Source organism: Hipposideros armiger, unplaced genomic scaffold (assembly GCF_001890085.2).
Source record: "Hipposideros armiger isolate ML-2016 unplaced genomic scaffold, ASM189008v1 scaffold_152, whole genome shotgun sequence".
Classification (NCBI taxonomy): Eukaryota; Metazoa; Chordata; class Mammalia; order Chiroptera; family Hipposideridae; genus Hipposideros; species Hipposideros armiger.
In genome coordinates, this window is record NW_017731502.1 from 1,284,135 (window position 1) to 1,305,413 (window position 21,279).

The following is a 21,279-nucleotide window of genomic DNA, read 5'->3' on the forward strand; positions in this document are numbered from 1 at the left end:
TCCTTTCTGACCCTCCTCAGTAGATTTATTACACTGGATTCAGTGACACATAACAGCCCTAACACAGAATCTGGCCTAAGGTATAAGTGTTGGTGGAATTAATGAATGAGAATGAATGGGACTTGAACCCCAGTCTCCCAATAATGTACCTGGTGCTCATCTTATACACACACACACACACGCCTCCTCACTCCCACCCAGAGCCCAGCACAGCAAAGGCAGCCTGTGGCCTGCTGCTTGGCCCCAGAGCCCATACGCGTTTTTCTGTAGACTGCATCTCTCCCTGGACAGACAGGCCGTTTTTCAGCCTCCCTGTGGGATTCCTGCTCATTACCAACTGCTAATGGGTTCAGGCTGCGCCATGACGTATCTCCTTACAAGCCACGGAGACTTGTCCCTGCACAGCTCACAAGGCCAGCCTGTGGCTCCCCTGTCCTCCCCATCCTCAGACTCCCCCTGTCGTCCCCACACCCAGGGCTCCTGGCTCATCACCCTGCCTTGGAAACACCCTAAGGTGGAGTAGAAAACAGCATCAGACACACAGTTTTTTGGCCATGACTTTTTTATCTTATGATTCAATAAGCACACATGCTTAACCAAAATAAGAATTTCACAAAGTAATGTAATGCACTTAAATATTTTCTATTCTCTTATATTTCTTTTCTTTCTTTTTTAAAATGCTGGAGACACACACACACACACACACACACACACACACACACAAAACTGATTTCATAATCCACTAAAGGTTTGCACTGTTGATCTAGTCCAAATACCTTTATACACCCACAACTTGCAGATGAAATCACTGAGGCCCAAACAGGGAAGTGATGTTCCCAAAGTCTCTCTGTTACGTGGCTGAGTGAATCCAGATTAGAACAGGTTTTCTGCCTTCCTCTCCCAGGCCTTCTCCTGGGGGCCACAAAAGTGAAAGAGCAAGTGGGCCTAAGTTAGGAGGGTGAGGAGAGGAGAGAGAAGGACTGAGGTGGGTCCCTGGAATTTTCTGCTAACAGTGTAATCATCCAGAGACTGGCTTCAGGTGCAGACCGTGGGGGGAGGGTGCTGTCCCACCCAGCAGGGCTGGATACACTTTCATCCCGGAGGCCACTGCAGTGGAGAAAGGGGGCCTGGATCCACGCCCCAACCCTACCACTCGCTAACAAGCCACTTGCCCTTTCTGTGCCTCAGTCTCCTTGTCTGTGAAATGGGACCTTGGCCCAGGTGCCACTCAGGTCCCTGCCAGGCTCTGACGTTCTGAGCCAGCTGACTGGAAGGCCTACACTTAGCCCTTCTTCACTTCCCTCCGTCAGCGCATCCCTGTTGGTGACCTTCTCTCTCACCTTGGCTCACCCTGGGATGTGGATTTAGAAGCCGTGTGCTGTGTTGGAGAGCAGTGACTTACTGGAGTGACACAGCAGTCAAGAAGCATGCGTTCTAATTCTGTCCCTGCCGCTCCCTCACAGCAGATCTCAGGGGCATCTCTTCCCTGGGCCTTAGTTCCCCATCTGAACAGGTGGAAAGTTGGGTGTTCACAAGTGAAGGGCGTAGCAGGGTTACTGGTGATACCATTGCAGGTATAAAAGCTCTGACCTGTTGGTTCATCATCTCCCAGAGGGTCAGGGGTGGACGCAGGGCCTGAGGAGACCAGCAGCAATGGTTTTTTATTTGTTTTTTAGGCTTGATAATTTATGCATGTGGAGCCAATCAAAGGCTCAATGGCATAGACAGGGTGAAGTAGCCCCCCAAACAACCCCCAGTCTCCCGGTTCCCACCTCAAAGGCAGCCACTGTCACCAGTTTCTTGCGTGACCTTGGGGAGTATCTATGCCTACGGTGCGTGTACTTGTGTCAAGTTCTCCTGGGCAACCTTGAGGCCAGCCAGGGTGCAAACCTCAGCCTGGACCACCCCTAGGTCCTACAAACATGTTCAGATTCGTTGTGCAGCCGCCACAGGAAAGCAAACTCTGGTTCCTTAGTTCCCCCTCTGTCAAGGGGGCGAATCTCAGACCCTTCCACCCTCATGAAGACAAAAGACAGAACAAATAAAAACAGTCTTGCCAAAAACCCCCACCATAAGATGCTACCTCGGGTACATTTTCTGAGGCTGATTGAAGCCAGTGTGGATAAAGCCATCAGGAGAGCAGCGGTCTGGGGCTCGCTGGGCTATCCGGGGGTGTTGGAGTCCTTGGAGTCACAGACAACAGCTGTCACCAGAAACAACAGATGTTTAAAAGCCTTTATTTAATGAAAACAGGAAGCGCCCATTTCCTGGCTGTTTTTCCTCAGTGAGAAATATTTAGGGTAATTTTAGCAAAAGAAGGATTTTTTTTTTCAATTTTACAGCTATTTTATCTATGTAGAAAGCATACTTCAACCAGATTGATGCCTCTGGGCCTTGAGTCTTAATCATCTCTGGATCTTCAGTGCCAAAAATAGTAAGATGTTCAGTAGTTGTTTGTCAAATAAATAAATGAATGAGCGATAAAAGGAAGTACTGAGAGCAGTTGAAGGAAGTGTCCCATTGGGTTAGCGGAATCAAGGATGACTTCATGAGTAGAGAGCATTTCCCATGAAAGATGGAACATTCCAGGCAGAGGGATCAGCACAGGAAAAGACAAAGAGGTGGGAAGGGATGCTAAGTGTTGGGGACTAGTGAACAGAATCCCAGTTGGACTTCTGAGAGAAAATACCAGAAAGGGAGCTTAGAGCTGAATTGTAAAGGGTTGCAGTCCCCGTCCAAATCCATTCACCTGGCTCTGTATAAAATCACATGTCCATGGTCAGGCTTCAAGGGACTTAAGCACAAAGATGGCTTGTGAGGCCCCGCATTTGGGAGCACCTACTCTGTGCCAGGCCCCCACGAGGGTTCTGAGCGATTGGCAGTCCCCCCCCCACCCAGAGCCCACAGCCTAAGGAAATGTCTGGGGGAAGTGTGTGTGCATAACACACGAGAGCGTAAAGCAGGGCAGGACAAAAGTGTCCAGTTGAGGGGGCCACTGACCAGAAAAGAAGTGGAGTATCTCAAGGTGGCTGGGAAGGCTCCTCAGGTGTTTCCAGGTCTGACTCAAATCCCCCAACATTTGAGGCAGGTCACAGGCCCCCAAGGTCCCTGACCCAGGAGTCATGGTGGGGTGTCCACCCAACCCACCACCCACACACCTGCTCCTCCAGACGCCTGCTGCACCCCACCCGCACTGCCTCTGCATCCGCACACCCCTTCTGCATCCCTCCATCCCTCCTGGAATAGAAAGAACAAGCAAGGAAAACTAAAGTTCAGGGAAGGGTCTTGCCAGCCTCCCCTGTCCCTCGCCACCAGCATCTGCCGGCCCTATGCTTGGTGCTGTTTGCCCCATGTCACAGAACTCTCCAGCCTCTCTGAAGGGGGGAGACGATCATCCCCATTTTACAGTCAAGGAAACCAAGGTCCGGGTGGGACGCCAAGGCGAAGCCCAGCCCAGCCTTCTGGTCCCTGAGCCCTCTCCCGAGGCAGGGAAGCTTCTACTACACAGTGAAAAGTGTAGGGGCCATAAAAATTAGCTTCCTCTTTTTTCTCCCAAGCCGGCTTGCTTGGGGGGAGGTCCACGGGGTAGGGATTCCAGGCAGGCAGAGTTTAGCTCTCTGAGACAGTCTTGAAAGTATAAGCCTTTCTAAAACATGGCCCAAATCATCTTATTCCCAGTTCAGAACTTGCCATGGCTCCCAGGCCTGAAGGAGCAAGTCCCTGGTTCTGGTACCTTTGGACCTCCGGCCTCTCTCCTGCTTCATGGCCAACAGACCCTCCCGCAGCCTCAGCCCCTCCAGCTCAACCGAAGCAATCCATCTGCAGCACCCTTCCCACCTTCTCTGCCTGTGCACCTCACAAGACAGTTCTCTGCAGCCAGGACCACAAAGAAGTGGTCATCTGTGTCACCCCGCCAGGGCAGAGTGCCAGGGACCAGAGCCTCAGTTAGTCTTGGCTGAAAAGAAGCAGCTCAAACATCCTGTCCTCCAGGAAGCTCTCACAGATTTCTTCTCCCCACTCACTTCCTTCTAAAGTAACAGCACCCTCCTCTGTGCTCTTTGTACAGATCTTTACCAAAGACAAAGACCCTGCCTCCATTCCAGAGTTCAGGTCTGATCCAGAGTAATGGCTTTCTTACCTCAAAAAAGAACAATTGTGTGAGAGGATACGATAGATTTGTTCCACTGGGGAGCAATCAGCCTTGAAGGAAGTGAGCACCCTATCATCAGAAGCATGCAAGCAGAGGCTGGCCAACCATTTGTCAGGGCCACCTAAGAAGAGAGCTAGGCAATGAGCAGAGGGTCTTGACCTAAAGCCCCTTCCAACTCCAAGGCCTCAAACGTCTTTGAAATAAACATAACCTAAATTATTCCTTTCGGGGCAGGAGCCAGATAAAGGTGTGTGCTCCCAAAAGAATAGCGGCTCCTTCCTGTCCTCTGGGATAGGAGTCAGCAGGGGGCTGCAGCCCGGTTACAGCCGTTGTGAGGACATGATAAATTATGTAAAAGGGATCTTGGACATTCCATGTCCCCACTCCCTCCAGCTCCATAAAAAGAGGTCACATTTGCTTACATGAGCAGCTGGCTATGGCACGAGGCAGAGGCCTTGCTCACGTGGGCCCCGAGCCCTGCGTAGGCCCCGGAAAGCTTCTCCTCGGCCCTGGAAATACATGCAGAAGAGGCCATGATCAGCTCACCTGCTCTAGTCCTTCTACGGCAGGGAGATCACTACCTCACACCACAGAGCTGGTCTCTGGTGGCTAGAGAGGCTTCCTTACCTTGACCTGGACTCCACCTCTGTGGCACTCATTCCGCATTCCACCCCAAGATGGCTGTGCTCAGGACTCTGGATTTTCTCTACAGGCGGCCGGGTGGAGTCCCGGAAGGAGGGTGACACCACAGGCTGAGCTTCAGGCGGGTCGCTGATGGTCAGGGTAGGGGGAATAAGTAAGAGGGGCAAGGTCAACGGCAGAGAGACTGGGGAGGGGCTGCGTGCGCAGTGACCCTGGCTTGAGATGATGGTGCTCTGGGCTGAAGGAGCAGCAGGCGGTGTGGATGGGGTGCACAGTGACCAGATACTTCTTTCTTCTTAAACTCCTCAGGGCAGAAAGGGGACCAAGGGGCAGGAGTTGTCAACAGTCAGGTTTGGGACCAACATTCTAACTCTTCGTATTTGCTAGGACTGCTGTAACAAAGTACAGCAAACCGAGTGGCTCAAACAGCAGAACTGCATTATCTCAGTTCAGGATCAAGGCGTCGGCAGGGCTGGCTCCCTCTGAGGCTATGAGGGGAGGATCTGCTCCAGGCCGCTTGTCTGCTGCCGGCGCTCAGCTGTCTGTCTTCCGCACTCCTTGGTGTGAAGCAGCATCACCCCTATTCTACCTATGCCTTCTCGCTGTGTGCACGTCTATGTCCAAATTTCCCCTTTATGAGGACACCAGTCACACGGGATGAGGGCCCACCCTAGTGATCTCATCTTAACTTGATTACCTCAAGACCCTGTCTCCGAGTAAGGTCACATTCTGAAGTCCTGGGGGTGAGGATTTCAGTGTATCAGTAGGGGGTGAGGCAGGCAGACACATTTTAGCCCAAAACAGTCTTGACACTCTTAGTTCCCTGCGACACTTCTGGGGTGGAAACAGCTCCCAGGCACCAAGATGTACAGGAGGAATGGGGAATAGGACTCTGTCCCTTCAGGCCTGAGAGTCTAAAGTGCTTTGGTATTTTAGTACCACAGTGCTAAAATACCACAGGGTTTTCTGTCCTTGACATGTCCTCTCCCACTCAAAAATGTTTTGCAGCAAATATTGCCTTATTTTATTATTTCTCAGTGCCTGTGGGTAAGAATCTTGTTCAGTTGACCAGTGTTGTGTATAAAGGGCCCCGGCAGTTCCAGGCTGGTTTTATATCCTAATTGCCGGGGAAATCCACAGCACTACATAGGGGTGGGAGTTGCGGTGGGGGTCAGGGTTAGGGGAAAGGACCTTGTCGGCTTCTGATTGGCCCAGACATCAGTCTCTCATGACAGAGAGGGCAGGAGGCAGTTCTTATTCTCGCAGGGAAATGTCATATTTTATATGAAGCATAATCATTTGCATTTATTTTAAGCCAATGTCACAGTCTGTAAATAAAATGATCCTAAATGCAATGTCCCACCCAAAAAAAAAATCCTGAAAATACATGAATGTACTTATCCTTGAGTTTTCAGAAAGTGTGCATGTGGATAAAGCAGAGACAACATCCTCTTCAATAGTAGATTGAAGGGGGTCAGATCTGAGGGGGTATTTATTGGGGTGTTCCTCAAAGTCTTTGTCCAGGTTAGGATAGCCATGGGTTTCATCCTAGGATGGGCTATCACAGTTGATAGGTGGCAGCTGCCTGGGACTCTGCAGAGGAGAATTCTGAGACCACACGAGTATTTAATCAGAGGGTGCTGTGATCAATTAACAATGCCTGCCATGGGCACAGGACAGGAGGAGGTGGTCCATGTGCCATCAGTATCTCTTGGTCATCAGGGCCCCTTCGGTGGACCTGCCTGTGAGCAGGGCTTACTGTTGCATCCATAAAGGCAGGGAGTGCCTGCCCAAGGTGGCTCCACCCCTATGGCCCCTGCCCTCCCATCCAGGTCCCAGAAGCCATCCGAAAGTGCCAGCGGGCAGGCATCACGGTCCGCATGGTCACCGGTGACAATATCAACACAGCCCGGGCCATCGCCATCAAGTGTGGCATCATCCACCCTGGGGAGGACTTCCTGTGCCTTGAGGGCAAGGAGTTCAACCGGAGGATCCGCAATGAGAAGGGGGAGGTACGTGGCCCAGAGCGAAGGGTCTTTAGAGGGACGAGCTCGGATGGGGGGCCGGGAGGCACGGGAGCTGCATGATTGTACAGAAGCCAGCCAGTGTGCCAAGAGCCCAGTGACTCTAAGCAAGTCCCCTCCTTTCTCCGGGCCTCAGTTTCTCTCCCCAACCTCACCAACCCACCCCCTCCCACATCCCTCTCCAGATTGAGCAGGAACGAATCGACAAGATCTGGCCAAAGCTGCGAGTGCTGGCCCGCTCCTCCCCCACGGACAAGCACACCCTGGTCAAAGGTAAGCCTCGGGCGGCCAGGCTATGCTGAGGCCCAGCTGCCGCGCCTCTCCAGGCCTTTGTTTTCTGGCATCTGCAGCTTCTTTCCAGGATGAAAAGGGCTTTTGCCTGGGGCTCCCCACACCTGGGACACCCTTCTCTCATCCCCTTTACAGCCGTGGAGGCCTCCTAAGAGGATAGTGAGATGAGGAGGTTATGAATCTTCTCTCTGTAGGAAGCTCCTGTAGGAAGCAATGCGACTGCCTATCTAGGGGCCAAAACTCATGGCCTGAGAGCTGAAAGGGGCCCACAGCTGTGTTTTATTTGGGTCTTACAATGCCTTTTTTTATGTTGAATTTGGAACACTTTATACAGACCTTGCTCTCTCATGTTTGACACAGCCTTCACCACTCCTTATTGTCTGACACTCAGCCCATTTCATGTCTTTATGTTCTTTCTGGCCCCAGAGCTTGAGATTTCGAGACCTGTGGTCTGCTTTACCTCTGAGGCCCCTAACCAGCATCTGTAACCAGGATGTCAAGGATGGGCTATCCTGGGAATAGCACCCTGAGAGATGAAGCCAACAACCTGCATCCTTCTACTTCCCTGTCTCCCTCCAGTGAGGGGCACACCCCTTGCTGAGCCCATCCAGGTGGCCAGATGCTAGATGCACTTTCAGAGTCACACAGCCCTGGGTTTCAAGTCCTGATTCTGCCACTGACATAATTTGTGGCCTTGGGCAAGTCCCTCCCCCTCTGGGACTCAATTTTCCCATCTGTAAGATGGCCATACAGGGAAGGTTTCTGGCTGGGGTCATCCCTAGGGCATCTTGGATTTCTCCCCCAAAGGTGCTGCCCAAGGACATTAACAGAGGCAGACCTGGCCTGGGAACAGAAACCCAGAACCCCAGATATCCAAGCAGGAGGTCCCAATCTATCCCCATTTTTTATCAGGTCACTCATTAATTCATTCACTCATTGTCCTGATAAATGTTTATTGAGAACCTGCTATATATCAGGCCCTGCTCTTGGCAGACGTGGTCCTTCCCTCTTGGAATTCATGGTCCAGGTTCCCTCCAGCCGGCTTCCCTACATAGAGCTAAAGGCCGCACTGGTGGAAGGGAAGAGTAATCGGGGTAACCTCTTGCTGGTGTCAGATCACAGGCCGTGGAAGGTGGATGGGGACCCAGGAGAAAGGACTATGTTTCAGGCAGGGCAGGGAACTGCGCTCTGAAAGCCCAGGGACACCTTCAAGGACTGGAAAGAAGTTCAATTGGCTCAAGAAAGGGAGGGAGACTCGAGAAGGAGGCGCCAGCATCAGATCATGCAGGACCTTGCACGCCAAGCCAGTGACCTGCCCTGTCAGCCCAGGGTGGGGTGTGTGGGAGGCCTTGAAGGGAGAAATACTGTCTTAGGAAGCTCACTCCCTGCTGTGTGGACAATGGCATGGAAGCAGAGGGACTACCAGGATTGTACCGCTGTGAGAGGTGACACCTGGACCAGGGTGGTGACCGTCCAGGTGGACTGGAAGTCAGCAGGCCTGAGAACTATTTAGGTGGTAGAAGGGCCTGGGCCCAGCGACTCTGGATGTGGTGGAGGCATGAGGGAGCTGGGGGACCCAGGATTCCGTCAATCTGCACCTGTTTGAGAGCCTGCTGTGTGCCAGCATGCTAGAGTGGGTGTTAAGACTTGCGAGAGAAGGGGAAAATTTGAGGGGACACTGACACACTCAGTTTATGACTGGCTGAGCTGGAGTCCCCCTGACATCCAAGTGGAGATGTCCAGAAGAGAGCTGGACAGCCATGGAGTCAGGGCTCAGGAGACAGAGCTGGCCAGAGACAAAGACGCAAGTGGGGTATGCCGAGCTGAAGAGCAGGGGAGCCGGCTGAACCCAGGGCCCTCCTACCTGAGCGATGGACAGAGGCTGAGACCTGTCAGCAGAGACTAGGGAGTGGCAGCCAGTGGGTGGGAGGACAGCCAGGAGCAGTGGTGCCCAGGAAGACAAGGAAAGAAGCCTGGGGAGGAGGAAGGGGTGGCCCACAGCGTGAACAGCTGCTCAGAGGTCCAGAGACAGGACAGGGATGTGACCATAGGAGGTGGCCGAAGGAGGCACCCTGGTGACTATGCACAGCAGGGTCATGCCAGCACTGGAGGTGGCAGACGGGTCTGGCGGAAGGTGTTCTCCCAGCTGCCCCCTCTACTTGGAGTAGTAAGAGGGCTGTGAAAAAGCTGGTGCCAGCCTGGGGAGCCACAGAAAAAAAATTGGCTCCCTCCCTGCCTTGGAGGAGTACCCAGGCAGGCCGAGGGAACCGATGGGGATGAAGGCCTCACATGCCTAGATAGTCCTAGGCAGCGGAATCAGCTCGGAGGAGCAGCTGGGATGACTCTTGGAGCACATGCCTTGGAGCTGGGCCTTGAAGCAGGTGGAACTTTGACCGTTGCAAAGAGCTGGGGTGGGGGCTACAGCGCCCCAAGTTAGGGAACTCATTCCTCATTCCACAGGCTGCTGCTGTTTGCCAAGCGCAGGACAGGGGACACACAGGTGGAAGGGAGCTGATTAGGGCAGGTGGGGGTCCTCCAGGGGTCACAAGGTCTTCCAAGGGAGAGTGGCCTCCAAGCTGAGACTACAGGTGGGTGACAGAGACAGCTGGCCCAGGGAACAGCCTGCACAAAGATAGGGTCAAGCAGAGCCAGCTCTGCAGGACTAAGAGTCATTCCTGTAGTCAACTCCAGATTAGGGATGGCCAGGATGGGTATGGGGAGTGAGAGAAGAAAAGATCAGGGAATAGGCAAATTCTGAACATGGAGGACTCCGTGAGAGGAGCTAAGAACGCAGATGTCACCCTGAAGCCAAGTGGGCAGTGAGCGAACAACTTTCACCTGGTGCTGGTGGGACAGGTTCACACTCAGGTGTTGGAAAGCCCCTGGGGCTACTATGCCAATTGGAGGGGGAGCCTGGAGTTAGTGACAGGGGCCTTTATGGGGACAGAGAGAAGTGGAAGGATTCCAATGGAATTTCAGAGCCAGGATCCACATAGGCCTCGGTGATGCATTTCATGTGAGGAATGAGAGAGGGACATGTCAATGTTGACACTCAAATTTCTGTCCTGCCCATGCTCAGGGGCCGACAAACTCTATGCATGCCCAATGATGACATCTTTCGCCCACCTTTTTCCAGTTCAATGACAGGGGCCACATGTCATCCGTTCATTCTGTTATTTGTTGAGGATTTTCTTGAGGATGAATGTTTGACTGGACCTCCCAGAGAAGGTTCTGGGTGAGCACATGGTAGACCGCTAGCAAAACCCTGGCCTCTGGAGAACAGAGGGGCCTGTGGAGTGTCAGCAGAGGGGAGGCGATTCTGGCCAGGGTGGCTGCTGATGTGGCCATGGGCTGCAGAGAGAAGGAAGGGTGCTGGAGAGGCGAGCAGGCCCAGACCATGGAAGGCTGCAAGCCAGCACTGGGCTAAGGTGCCTGACGTCCCCTGTGGGTGCTGGGAGCTAGGGGTGAGCCTGGAGCTGGGGAGAGCCATAAGGGACAGGGGCGGCAGGGTAGGAGCCATAGACGAGGCCGTGCAGCCCAGGGTCCTCCAGGATCAGGACTGGCTGGGCTGCCCCTGACCCACGGAGCACCCAGGGCCCTAAGCACAGTCCCCCGTCCCACAGGCATCATCGACAGCACACACACCGAGCAGCGGCAGGTGGTAGCGGTGACAGGGGATGGCACCAACGACGGTCCTGCACTCAAGAAAGCAGACGTGGGCTTCGCCATGGTAGGAGCAGCTTGCAGGGGTCCTAGGGCAACGTCTGGCCGGAGCTTGTGGGCAGGGAGTTGGGGGACATGAATGACGCAGCCTCGAGCTGGCGGTTCAGGGCCTCCAGTTCACTCAGCCCACCCAATGTCCCCTATGTGCCCAGCGCTCTCAAGGCTCAGCCTAGCCCCCAGGGTCTCCGTGGAAGGGCAGCCCTCTCCCTACACTGATGGGTCTGGGGTGGGGGAGTGGAGTAGGGGCCAGGGGCCAGGGAGAGGCTTTCTGAAGGCAGAGGGCTGGCCTCAGGGGGCTGGACCTTTCAGAAGTAGGCGTGTGTATATGCATGTGTGTGTGTGTGCAATACAACCTGTGTGCACATGTGCACATGTCCTGTGTGGTCTAGCTATGCTGGCAGTTAAGTGTGTGTATGTGGGGGGACGTGTAGGGGGTGAGGACAGCATTGCTAGAGCTGCTTGCCTCCCCGGTCGCCCCACCCAGGCTCCTGTCCCCACCCCCATAGGGTATTGCAGGCACAGATGTGGCCAAGGAAGCCTCAGACATCATCCTGACAGATGACAACTTCAGCAGCATCGTCAAGGCAGTGATGTGGGGCCGCAATGTCTATGACAGCATCTCCAAGTTCCTGCAGTTCCAGCTGACAGTCAATGTGGTGGCCGTGATCGTGGCCTTCACGGGTGCCTGCATCACACAGGTGGGTCCTCTGAGGTGGGGCAGGCAGGGCCAGGCATGCCAAAGCCTGGGGGAGGGCATCCCAGGTTGTCCCACCCATCAGTGGAGTGTCTGCTGAGGACCAGGAACTGCATCACAGACCTCAGGGACCGTCGCCAGCACCATGGAGCAGAAGAAATGAGGACCAGAGATGTGGCAGGGTTTGCCCAAGGTCACCCGGCAAGTGGGAGACGTCGGGCCTCATTTCCACATCGGCCTGACCCAGGCACAAGTCTGCCCTTGCTCCAGGAGATGCGAGGAGTGATCCTCCAGGGAAGCCAGGGCTCCTGGCCAAATAAAGGGCTAGAAGGAAACAGAGGCAAGGCAGGGCCCAAGGGGCATCAGGCAGCTGGATGGGGACAAGGAGCCGGTGGGGCCTAGGGGACCTTAGTTCTGACAAGGAGTGCGTCTGGAAAGGCCTGTTGGCCTGGGTTCTTGAGGCTAGCTGGGGGCAGCTGGAAGGGGTTGGAGGCTCCGTCACTGAGAGAGGCAGTTGTCTGTCAGGATCTCAGCCTGGGTCCTGAACCCAGGGAAGCCAACTGCAGGCCCCGTCGTCTGCAGCTCCCCACTTCCTCATGCGGCTCCATGCAGTGGGGATGGTGATGATCCCCATTTTACAGAGGCAGGCACTGCGGCTCAGAGTGTGGACAGGCCGGTCACCTGTCCATTGCTCCCACAGCTTCCTGCTCCCACAGGGGCTGACCAGCCTGGCCTGGGGAGGCAACAAGGGTATTCCGAGGCCTGGCCCCTCCTAGCAGCCACGTGGGCAGACAAGCTCCTCACCATAGAAACCACCAGAGGCCCCGAGACCAGCATTACCCCCAAAGAGCTGTGTGGCCCGGGGAATGTTGCTCCCCTCTATTTCATTCTGAGCCCTTGGGGATACACATGGCAGCACCTACTACCCCAGCCCTGAGAGTCAGATCCCTGGGGGTGGCTGAAGGGGTCCCTTTGACTTTCAAGAGCCTTCTCTCCTGGTCTGTGGATGAGAAGCTCCCTCTAGTGGTGGTTTAGGGGACACTCCCACGTTACGGCAACTCATATGAGGCTTCTTGAGACCAACTGATGCCAGATGGGGAAACTGAGGTTCCGAGAAGACTATCAGTTTGCCCGAGGTCTTAGATTGAGCTGGTGGCAGGGCCATGGAGGCCTTAGTGAGAAGGTGGGGGCGGGGGAGGAGGGAGCCTGACCCCGAGAGGCATGTGATCGGAGAAGGCGTATAGGCAGGAGGAAGCTGACGGGCATGGGAGCATGCGTCAGCCAGGGCAGAGGTGGGAGAAGTGGCCAGGAGGGAGGGCTATGATAAACATCTAGGAGGTGAGTGAATGGATGGGATGGAGGCAGAGGGGGCCTCGGGAGGTACATGGAGAGCACAGAGGTGAGAAACAGCTCGGTTTGGGCTGTTGGACTTACAGGATCTGTGGTCTTCCTGGAGGAGCCGTTACACCAGTTGATGGGGCTAAAGCCACAAGGAGAGGCCTGAGCTGGAAAGAGGGTGATGTTGGAGAGAGGTGGGCCCCTGCAGCCAGGGCACAGGTGTGGAAAGAGAGCAGGGCCCAGGAAGGGGCCACAGGGAGCACAGATTTCAGAGGCAGGGAAAGGGGGGCCCTGAGGGAAACGGGGAAGGAAGGGAAACATTCAGAGAGGAGGAGGAAGACCAGGAGAGTGGGGTCGGGGCGCAAGGGGGAGTCAGTGGCCAAACCTGACAGCGACGTCACTGAGATGGGGCTGGAAAATATATTCCGTGACTGTAACAAGTAAGGTGCTAGTGATCTTGTATAATAGAAAGGCATTTTGGGGGCCAGAATCTGGCTGTCAGGAACAAGGCACGCAGGGGTGTGAGGACAGAGGGGGACAAATGGATTCTGTAACTTTGGGCAGTGTAGACCTGGTTGCACACAGAACAGTATGAATATGTGACCCCAGTCTCAGGCAGAGAGGTGTGGAAGGATCCACACCAGGCTGTAGACAGTGGAAACCTATGAGTGGTGCAGTCATTCGTGAGTTTTAGCTTCTGCTATCCTTCACTTGCCCAAATTTTCTACCATGAAAATACGTTACTTTTAAAATCATATGCACACACAATAATTGCTTATGTTAAAGTGGAATAAGAGGTAAAGAGAACTTGAGTGGTAGTGAAAAGGGGACGGGGTCATGGCATTGTAGGTGGGATGGGAGAGACTGGAGCCATTGATAACTGAGGGGAGAGAGGCAGCATGGAGGGGGCAGAGGGAGGCGACGGAGAGTGGGGGTGTTGTCTGTGTTGGAGATGGTTGGGGAGGTCTTGCTTAGCCTGAAGGCGAGATGCCTGGAGGGGAGGAGGGGAAGTGGCAGGGATGTGGCGAAATTTACTGGAGGACAGAGAGCGGGTGGCCATCAGTCCCGGAGGCTCAATTTTCTCCTTGGAGAAGAAAATGGCCCAGGTGGGCAGGTCTGAGCTGTTCTCCAAGGAAAGCCTCAGTGAACCTGCTCTGTGCCTGCTCAGGGACACAGGGGACAGGCCAGCCAAGGCCAGACCCCCTGGGCAGAGAGAATCAAGTTTCCAGCAGAAAGCTGCTGAGACCCCAGCGCAGACACGCATGCCTGCGGGCACTTAACAGCAGCGGGTGGGGCTGGCCTCCCCTGTGACGGCTCTCTCTGCGGTTGCTTTCCCTAGGACTCCCCTTTGAAGGCCGTGCAGATGCTCTGGGTGAACCTCATCATGGACACATTTGCCTCACTGGCTCTGGCCACCGAGCCGCCCACCGAGAGCCTGCTTTTGAGGAAGCCGTACGGCCGCAACAAGCCGCTCATCTCGCGGACCATGATGAAGAACATCCTGGGCCACGCTGTCTACCAGCTCACACTCATCTTCACACTGCTCTTTGTGGGTGAGTCCCCCGGGACACCTTGGCCCAGACTCAGCATTCTGGATTCACATCCACCTTTCTGTTTGCCAATGGGTTGTGGAGGCCCAGAGAGGTGAAGTTAGCTGCTCAAGATCACACAGCAAGACGTGGGCAGAGCCCAGCCCTGTCCCGGTTCTGGCCAACCCCAAAGCCAGGGCTTCTTCCACTGATAACAGCTCCGAACCCTGAGTACACACGGTGCAAGGCAGTGCCCAGGCGCCCATGAATGCCCCTCACCCCAGCCCCACAGGAGCCTGAGGCTCTTGGGGGAAGGGACTGGCCCCTTCTCTGACCCATTCCCACACTTTGTCCTTGCCCCATGGAAGGTGTCTTCGGTGAGGCTTCCTCAAGGAAGTGCCACACACCTGCTCACCCACCAACCATTTCCACGGCACTTCCATTTATGCTGCCAGCCACTCCATGAGACAGGCACTTTTGCCACCACCCCACATGACAATGGCACCAAGCACGAAGACCCAACCCCCCCAAGCCCCCCTGCCCCAGCGCAGGCCCGGCCTCGCCGCCCACCACAGCCCACAGCCCCGCCCCTCACTCTCGGCTCGGCAGGAGAGAAGATGTTCCAGATCGACAGTGGGAGGAACGCGCCCCTGCACTCGCCACCCTCCGAGCACTACACCATCATCTTCAACACCTTCGTCATGATGCAGCTCTTCAACGAGATCAACGCCCGCAAGATCCATGGCGAGCGCAACGTCTTTGATGGCATCTTCCGGAACCCCATCTTCTGCACCATCGTGCTGGGCACCTTTGCCATCCAGGTAGCCAGGCCACCGCCCTAACCTAGGTCTGGGTGGGCAGTGGGCAGCCGGAGCCCAGCCGCAGTGCCCCGAGAGCCCAGGCCTGCAAGCTGGGCCCTGATGGTGTCTGTCTCTCTGTCTCTGCCTCTCTGTTCCCTTGACCTCCAGATAGTGATCGTGCAGTTTGGGGGTAAGCCATTTAGCTGCGCTCCACTGCAGCTGGACCAGTGGTTGTGGTGCATATTCATCGGGTTAGGAGAGCTCGTCTGGGGCCAGGTAAGTTCGGGATGGGTTGCAGGAGCTTGCCTCTCAGTGGGGGGAGGGAAAGAACACTGGCCGGGGAATCCAGGAGCCCCAGGAATGGGTGCCAGCTCTGCCAGAGACTCGCTGTCTGTCCCCAGACAAGGCCTTCCTCATCTCTGGGCATCTGAGCAATGGGAGTTGACGTAGGTCCCCGATGCTGGTCGTTTGGGTACCATAGCAGTGATTTTTACCTTATATTTAGGTACACTGATCCTGTTAGTTACTTAACATTTTCTTTTAATCACATCAGTTTTTTTAACTGAAATTTATTTCAAAAGACAACTTTATATTATTAACACGAGTGGAAAATTGATATCGCTTGTCATAAATAGAAGCTAACAAAAAAAATAATGTAATGAAAACAATGTTATTAAACTCTAACGGGATATCATGGCCCTGCCAAGGCTCAGAGCCTGAAGCTGGCTAGTTGTTACAAAGGGAGGTTAGTAAGTGGCAAGACACCAAGCAGAGGCTCCTTTAGAGGGCCCTGAGGGAGTGTAAGAAGGGTGAGCTCCACCGCACCGCAGAGCTACTCGGTGCTCTGTCTGTGGCTGTCTGAGATCCTTCTGGCTTTGGGGACCCCTGAGCTGGATGCTCTGTAGGGGCTCTTCCAGTTGTGACCCCAGAACATTCTCTCACCAGTTCCCTTTTCTACTTTTGCCCAAGTTCCAAAAGTGCACACACATGTGTGCATGTGCACACACACACCATCTCACACACACACACACACACACACACACACACACACACACCATCACACACGCCATCACAGTGCTTACAACTTGCAGCTCAAAGGCACCTGGCCAGGGTGTGGTGGTGCTTGTGAGATGTGCCCCGTCCCAGATGCAGGCAGGGTGTGGACCCCTTCCTCAAAAGGTAGTCCTCTTCCATAAATTTCAAAGGTGCTATGATCCTGGGCCAAAGGAGCTTTATCCCCAAGATGCTACGTCATCCAGGCAGTGGGGCCCCAACAGACCTGAGACAATGTTCTTGCCTCCAAGCTGTTCTCAGGCTTGAGTGGGACATTCTAGTGGCAGAAATCAACTAAAAGATAAAGAAGAAAGTTTAGTGTCATTTCAAAAGAAACTTCTTTGGAGAGTTGATAAACTAGATTTGACTTAGCAGCCCCATTCCCTGGATAACCTCGGGGCCAGGCCGTCTTTACTTCACTGGGCTCACATGCTCTGGGAGCTCTCGGTGTCTGGGGAAGCCGGCTTCTAATGCCTAAGGATGACGCCAGCAGGCAATACCCACCTTAAACTCTCAGAGAACCCTGAGGCTGAGTGTCCAGGCCAACCCCTGTCTGTCCCTGCAGGAGACATAAGGGGCCTCTGACCTCCACCACCTCAGCTTCCCCATAGGGCCTGCCCCTCAGGCCTCAGCCCCATGGACAAGCCCTTTGGGGGAAGAGTAAGAATGAAGGCGTGTCCCTTTCCCCATATTGCCTTCCCTTGCTGGGAAGGCAGCCATTCCCTTAGGGCACCCAGGCCCTGAGCCCCTGTTGCTCACACTGGGTATCCAGGACCCAGTGACCTCAGGAGGAATCAGCCCAGAGGCCTGCGGGCCAGCCGCGGGCCAGGCCTGCGCACAGCAACTTAGACACACCATGTCGCTTAACAATCCAGCCCTGAGCATTGCCCTCAGCTCTCCAGATGGGAAAACCAGAGCTCAGAGAGGTTAAATGACTTGCCCAGGGTCACAGGACCAGTAAGGTCTGGCGGGTATTCACATCGGTCCAACTCCTAAAGGCCAAGATTTTCCATTGTGTCCTCCTGACTCTGGATGAGTGAGTGAATTAAAAAGCAAATCAATAAGAGATTTAAAGGTTGAATCGAGAAATGGGTGAGATGAGTTAAGTAGTGAGTTGAACATGTGATCAGGTAAGTGGGAGAGGGAGGGTGAGAGAACAGGGAGGGTGGCACGGGGGGAAGGAGGCTGACTGGGGGGCTGCGCCCATGGCCCTGACGTTGGCTGGGTCCTCTGCAGGTCATCGCCACCATCCCAACCAGCAGGCTCAAGTTCCTCAAGGAGGCGGGCAGGCTCACGCAGAAGGAGGAGATCCCAGAGGAGGAGCTCAACGAGGATGTGGAGGAGATAGACCACGCCGAGCGAGAGCTGCGGCGGGGCCAGATCCTGTGGTTCCGGGGCCTAAATCGAATCCAAACCCAGGTACAGGAGGCTCCCAGGGCTGGGCCCACGCCTGGCCAGGCCGGTGGGTGATGGAGATATGCGTGCTCCCTGTCACCCCCCAGGGCCGCAGAGGCCAGGGTCCAGACCCGCTCTCACCATCTCACCAGTCACGTTCCTCACACGCACTCGCCCGTGGCTGCTAAAGAAACAGCCACCTCTTCAGGAACATTCTACCTCACCCTCTCAGCCAGCGAGCCATCAGACTGGGGTTCCCAGGGACTTGCCCCTGAGAGCAGGGGAGGGGATGACCCTGAGGGCTGAGGTGCCTGAAGGGCTCTAGCCAGGCGGCTGGGGAGACTGATTTCAGGGCTGCAGGGCAGCTACCAGGAAGGGCACCGCCAAGCTGGAGACTAGTCTGCATCAGGCCAGGACGGCATCTACAGGCCAGGGTTGGCCCCAGATTCTCCTGGGCCCAGGGATCATGGTGGCTTCTACACACGCGCGCATGTTCTCTTCCTCCACACAGGGCTTCACCGGGTTTCGAGGCAGCTCTGGGGAGCAAAGCTCAGTTTTCCCCATGCGCACAGACACACCCGTGCACACAACACACCTGCAGAGCACTCCTGCGGGCTGCATGTCCAGCCAGACGCAGGTTTCTTCCCCAGGACAGAGGCTGCCTAGCTGCTACATGCCACATGCTGCAACCGTGCAGCCCACACACAGGCCACAGGCTCTCACAGGAGCCAGCCCCTGTGCCTGGTCATAGCATGCTTTCACAGCCCCATGAGACAAGGAGCAGCGGGGACTATGAAGCTAAGAGAGGACTGGTCCCTTACCAAGACCACCTGGGAGAGCTGCATCTGGCAAGTTCATAGCCGCCCCAGCCCCTCACACTCTGAGAAGTGTTGCAGAGATCCCTCCTCTGTCCTGCCCAGTGGCTTTGCTCTTCATTTAGCAAACAGAATAAACAGTAGATCACCTGGGCTGCTTCACACCCATAGTGCCCTGTCCCAAACATCATCTCATTGGCCTTCACAGCCCTCTGAGAAGTAGGTATGCCCCCTCCAGTTTTAGGGGTGACTGAGGTTCAGGAGACACCCTTTCTGAGAGTTGGGGTAGGGGACAGAGGCAGGTTTCAGACCACGAGCCACCTGATGCAGCCTGGGCTCTCCCCCGCCAGCAAAAGCCCTCGCACCCAGCCCTCCAGGGGCAGCTGTCAGTGCACACAGCCTTGGTGCTGTCGCCATCTGGCCACAAAGCCTTTCAGGAGTCTGCAGGTTGCAGGAGGACACCGGGACTGTGGTTTCTTGAGTGGGCATGAGTGCCTATCCAGCCTGGCTCTTACGGAACACTAAGGTGGGCCAGGTGGTTTGCCACTCACAGATATCCCTGCCAGGTAGGTGGCATTGTCCCTTCTGAGAAACAAGAAACTACACTCAGAGAGGTGACTCACCCAAGGTCACCTAGCTCTTAAGTGGCAGAGCTGGGATTTGGGCCAAGGTCTGTCCACCCCAGACCCCCCACCATAGCACTCTGGCTCCATGCCTGGCCCCAAGGGGGGCAAAGCACACCCCCACTTGCCTCCAAATACCATGTTTAATCACCCTCAGCCCCCAACCCAGCCCGTTGGCCCCTGAGCCACTAGAGCAGGACACAGGCTGGGCTCCTGTGTCCTCCCTGGGACTCCGGGGCCTCCAGATGGGCCCGGAGCCTGAGCAGACATCTTTCAGAGCCTTGGAGTGTGTCTGGTATTTTTTGTTTTGATTTCAGTGATGTTGTCATTGTTGCCGTGGCTGCGGCTTTCTCGTGGCATTGCGCCTGTCAGTCGTGTACCTGTTGTGTTCGTTCTTCTCGCAACTTGTCTCGTTCTCTCCTCCGTTGCAGATTGAAGTAGTCAATACTTTCAAGAGCGGGGCCTCCTTTCAGGGGGCCCTGCGGAGACAGTCCTCCGTCACCAGCCAGAGCCAGGACGTAGCCAATCTCTCTAGCCCTAGTCGCGTGTCGTTGTCCAATGCTCTTTCCTCTCCGACCAGCCTTCCTCCTGCTGCAGCTGGGCGTGAGTGTGAATCCTTACCGCCTCGGGCGCCACCAACACCAGCGCCGGGCGGGCAGGCGGGCAGGGGCCGGGGCTCCAAGGACATGGGGGGCAGCCAGCCATGGTTAGGCCCAGGGGGCTGAGGGGCCACAGTTGTTCAGGAGATCATAGCCAGTCACAGAGTGTCAGTCACTTGGTGGGACAGGGTCAGCTGGGGTCAGGGTCAGGGGTTACAACCTAGTCAGTCAGAGGGTCATGAAGGTCACAAGTGGTCAAAAACTCTGGGTCAGTCAAAGGAGGTTTCAGTGATCAAATGTCCCAGTCCACTACAAGGTCACAGCAGCCAAGGGGAACAGTCAGCCGGCGGGGCATGGGGTGTCCCAATCAGTCTAGGGTCCGACTCAGGAAAAGCCTGGCCTGTGAGGACAAGGGTCAGAGTTGGCCAGGAGGTAACAGCCTGCAGTCAAAGTCAGGCAAAGGGTTATCGTGAGTCAAGGCCCTCAGAGGTCAAAGTCAGTCACAGTGGGGTCCAGCCAGGAGAGGGGTCACTGTAGGTCAGAGATCACAGTCCGTCGGGGGTCCCAGGCTACCAAGGAGATCACGGCCTGGAGGCCCCATGCACAGTGGTTCATAACTCTGTGCCCTCTCCGCTTGCATACCTAATGTCATCAGCTGCCTTACACATACTTTTCCATGCACGCTGAAGGTCTGGCCCCTTCCCGGAACGAACAAGGCCCCTGACCCATTCGGCTTGACCTCGGGTAGAAAATTGTGGGCCAAGCCTCATGTTGCGGCTGGGTGCCGGAAGGCCCTGATAGGTCTGGTCTAAAATTGTGCCTGGGAGTCTGACTCCCTCTAGCATCTTCCTCCGGTCGCGCTCATCTCACACCACCACTTCTGACCCGGGCCTCTCATCTCTGGTCCTGTCTAGATCTTTCTGAACCCCTATGGCTTCAGTCCCCAGAGAGAATAAGAAGTCTCTGTTTACCTCCTGCCTCCCTTACCTTGTCTCCAGTCAGCCCCTCCCAAACTTCAAGGGAGCCGTACTCTGGTTTTCTCACATCACCACCATTTGTTCACTTAGCTAGCGCTTGGACGTCTTTGACGAGGAATAGGCTCCAGGCCTCGTCTCTTGATACTTTATAAGGTGCCTCTACCCCCCATCCAAACACAGAATACTGACCACACACATCCCCAGCCCTGTGTGCTGGGTGGGAACTATGCTATCTGGGCCCCCCGGCAGGAGGCACAGGCCACAGAGAGCCTGCTGATGGCAGATGCTCATGTCCCACGACCTTTCGGTGGATGCCATCCTGCCAGGTATGCAAGATGACAGGAAGGCTGCAGAAAAGGAGAGAAAGCCCCTCCTCGTTCATTCATTAGCACAAAAACACAGTGATGGGGAGGCCAGACCAGCCAAGGTGAAGTGCAGGCATATTTGAGCACATGGTGTCCAAATCACATTTCTATGAGGTGGTATCACTAGGGAATCACTGCTACACTTTCTCAGGGTAGGAAACACTTTGGTTCCATCCTTTCCCCCTCCACACCAGAGAGCCCTCACCTTGGGGTGAGCCCCTCACCCAGCTGGCCTACTCTGATCAGCTTGGCTCTGGCCTC

The 21,279-nt window shown here is 55.2% G+C and overlaps 1 protein-coding gene across 12 annotated transcripts in view; it reads left to right on the forward strand.

Annotated features, from left to right (window-relative positions):
* The window catches only part of ATP2B2 (ATPase plasma membrane Ca2+ transporting 2), a 300,569-nt gene that overhangs the window by 268,839 nt on the left and 10,451 nt on the right, over positions 1-21,279 (forward strand). For 8 of the 12 annotated variants that reach the window (XM_019651083.1, XM_019651090.1, XM_019651084.1 and 5 more), the window contains 8 exons: positions 6,625-6,804; positions 7,002-7,089; positions 10,731-10,837; positions 11,337-11,528; positions 14,202-14,415; positions 15,001-15,212; positions 15,360-15,467; positions 17,481-17,663. In XM_019651083.1, the coding sequence (XP_019506628.1) occupies positions 6,625-6,804; positions 7,002-7,089; positions 10,731-10,837; positions 11,337-11,528; positions 14,202-14,415; positions 15,001-15,212; positions 15,360-15,467; positions 17,481-17,663 (1,284 nt within the window). Of the gene's footprint in view, positions 1-6,624; positions 6,805-7,001; positions 7,090-10,730; positions 10,838-11,336; positions 11,529-14,201; positions 14,416-15,000; positions 15,213-15,359; positions 15,468-17,480; positions 17,664-19,508; positions 19,685-21,279 lie in introns of all 12 variants that reach the window. The other 4 variants (XM_019651088.1, XM_019651091.1, XM_019651092.1 and 1 more) reach the window with 2 other exon arrangements.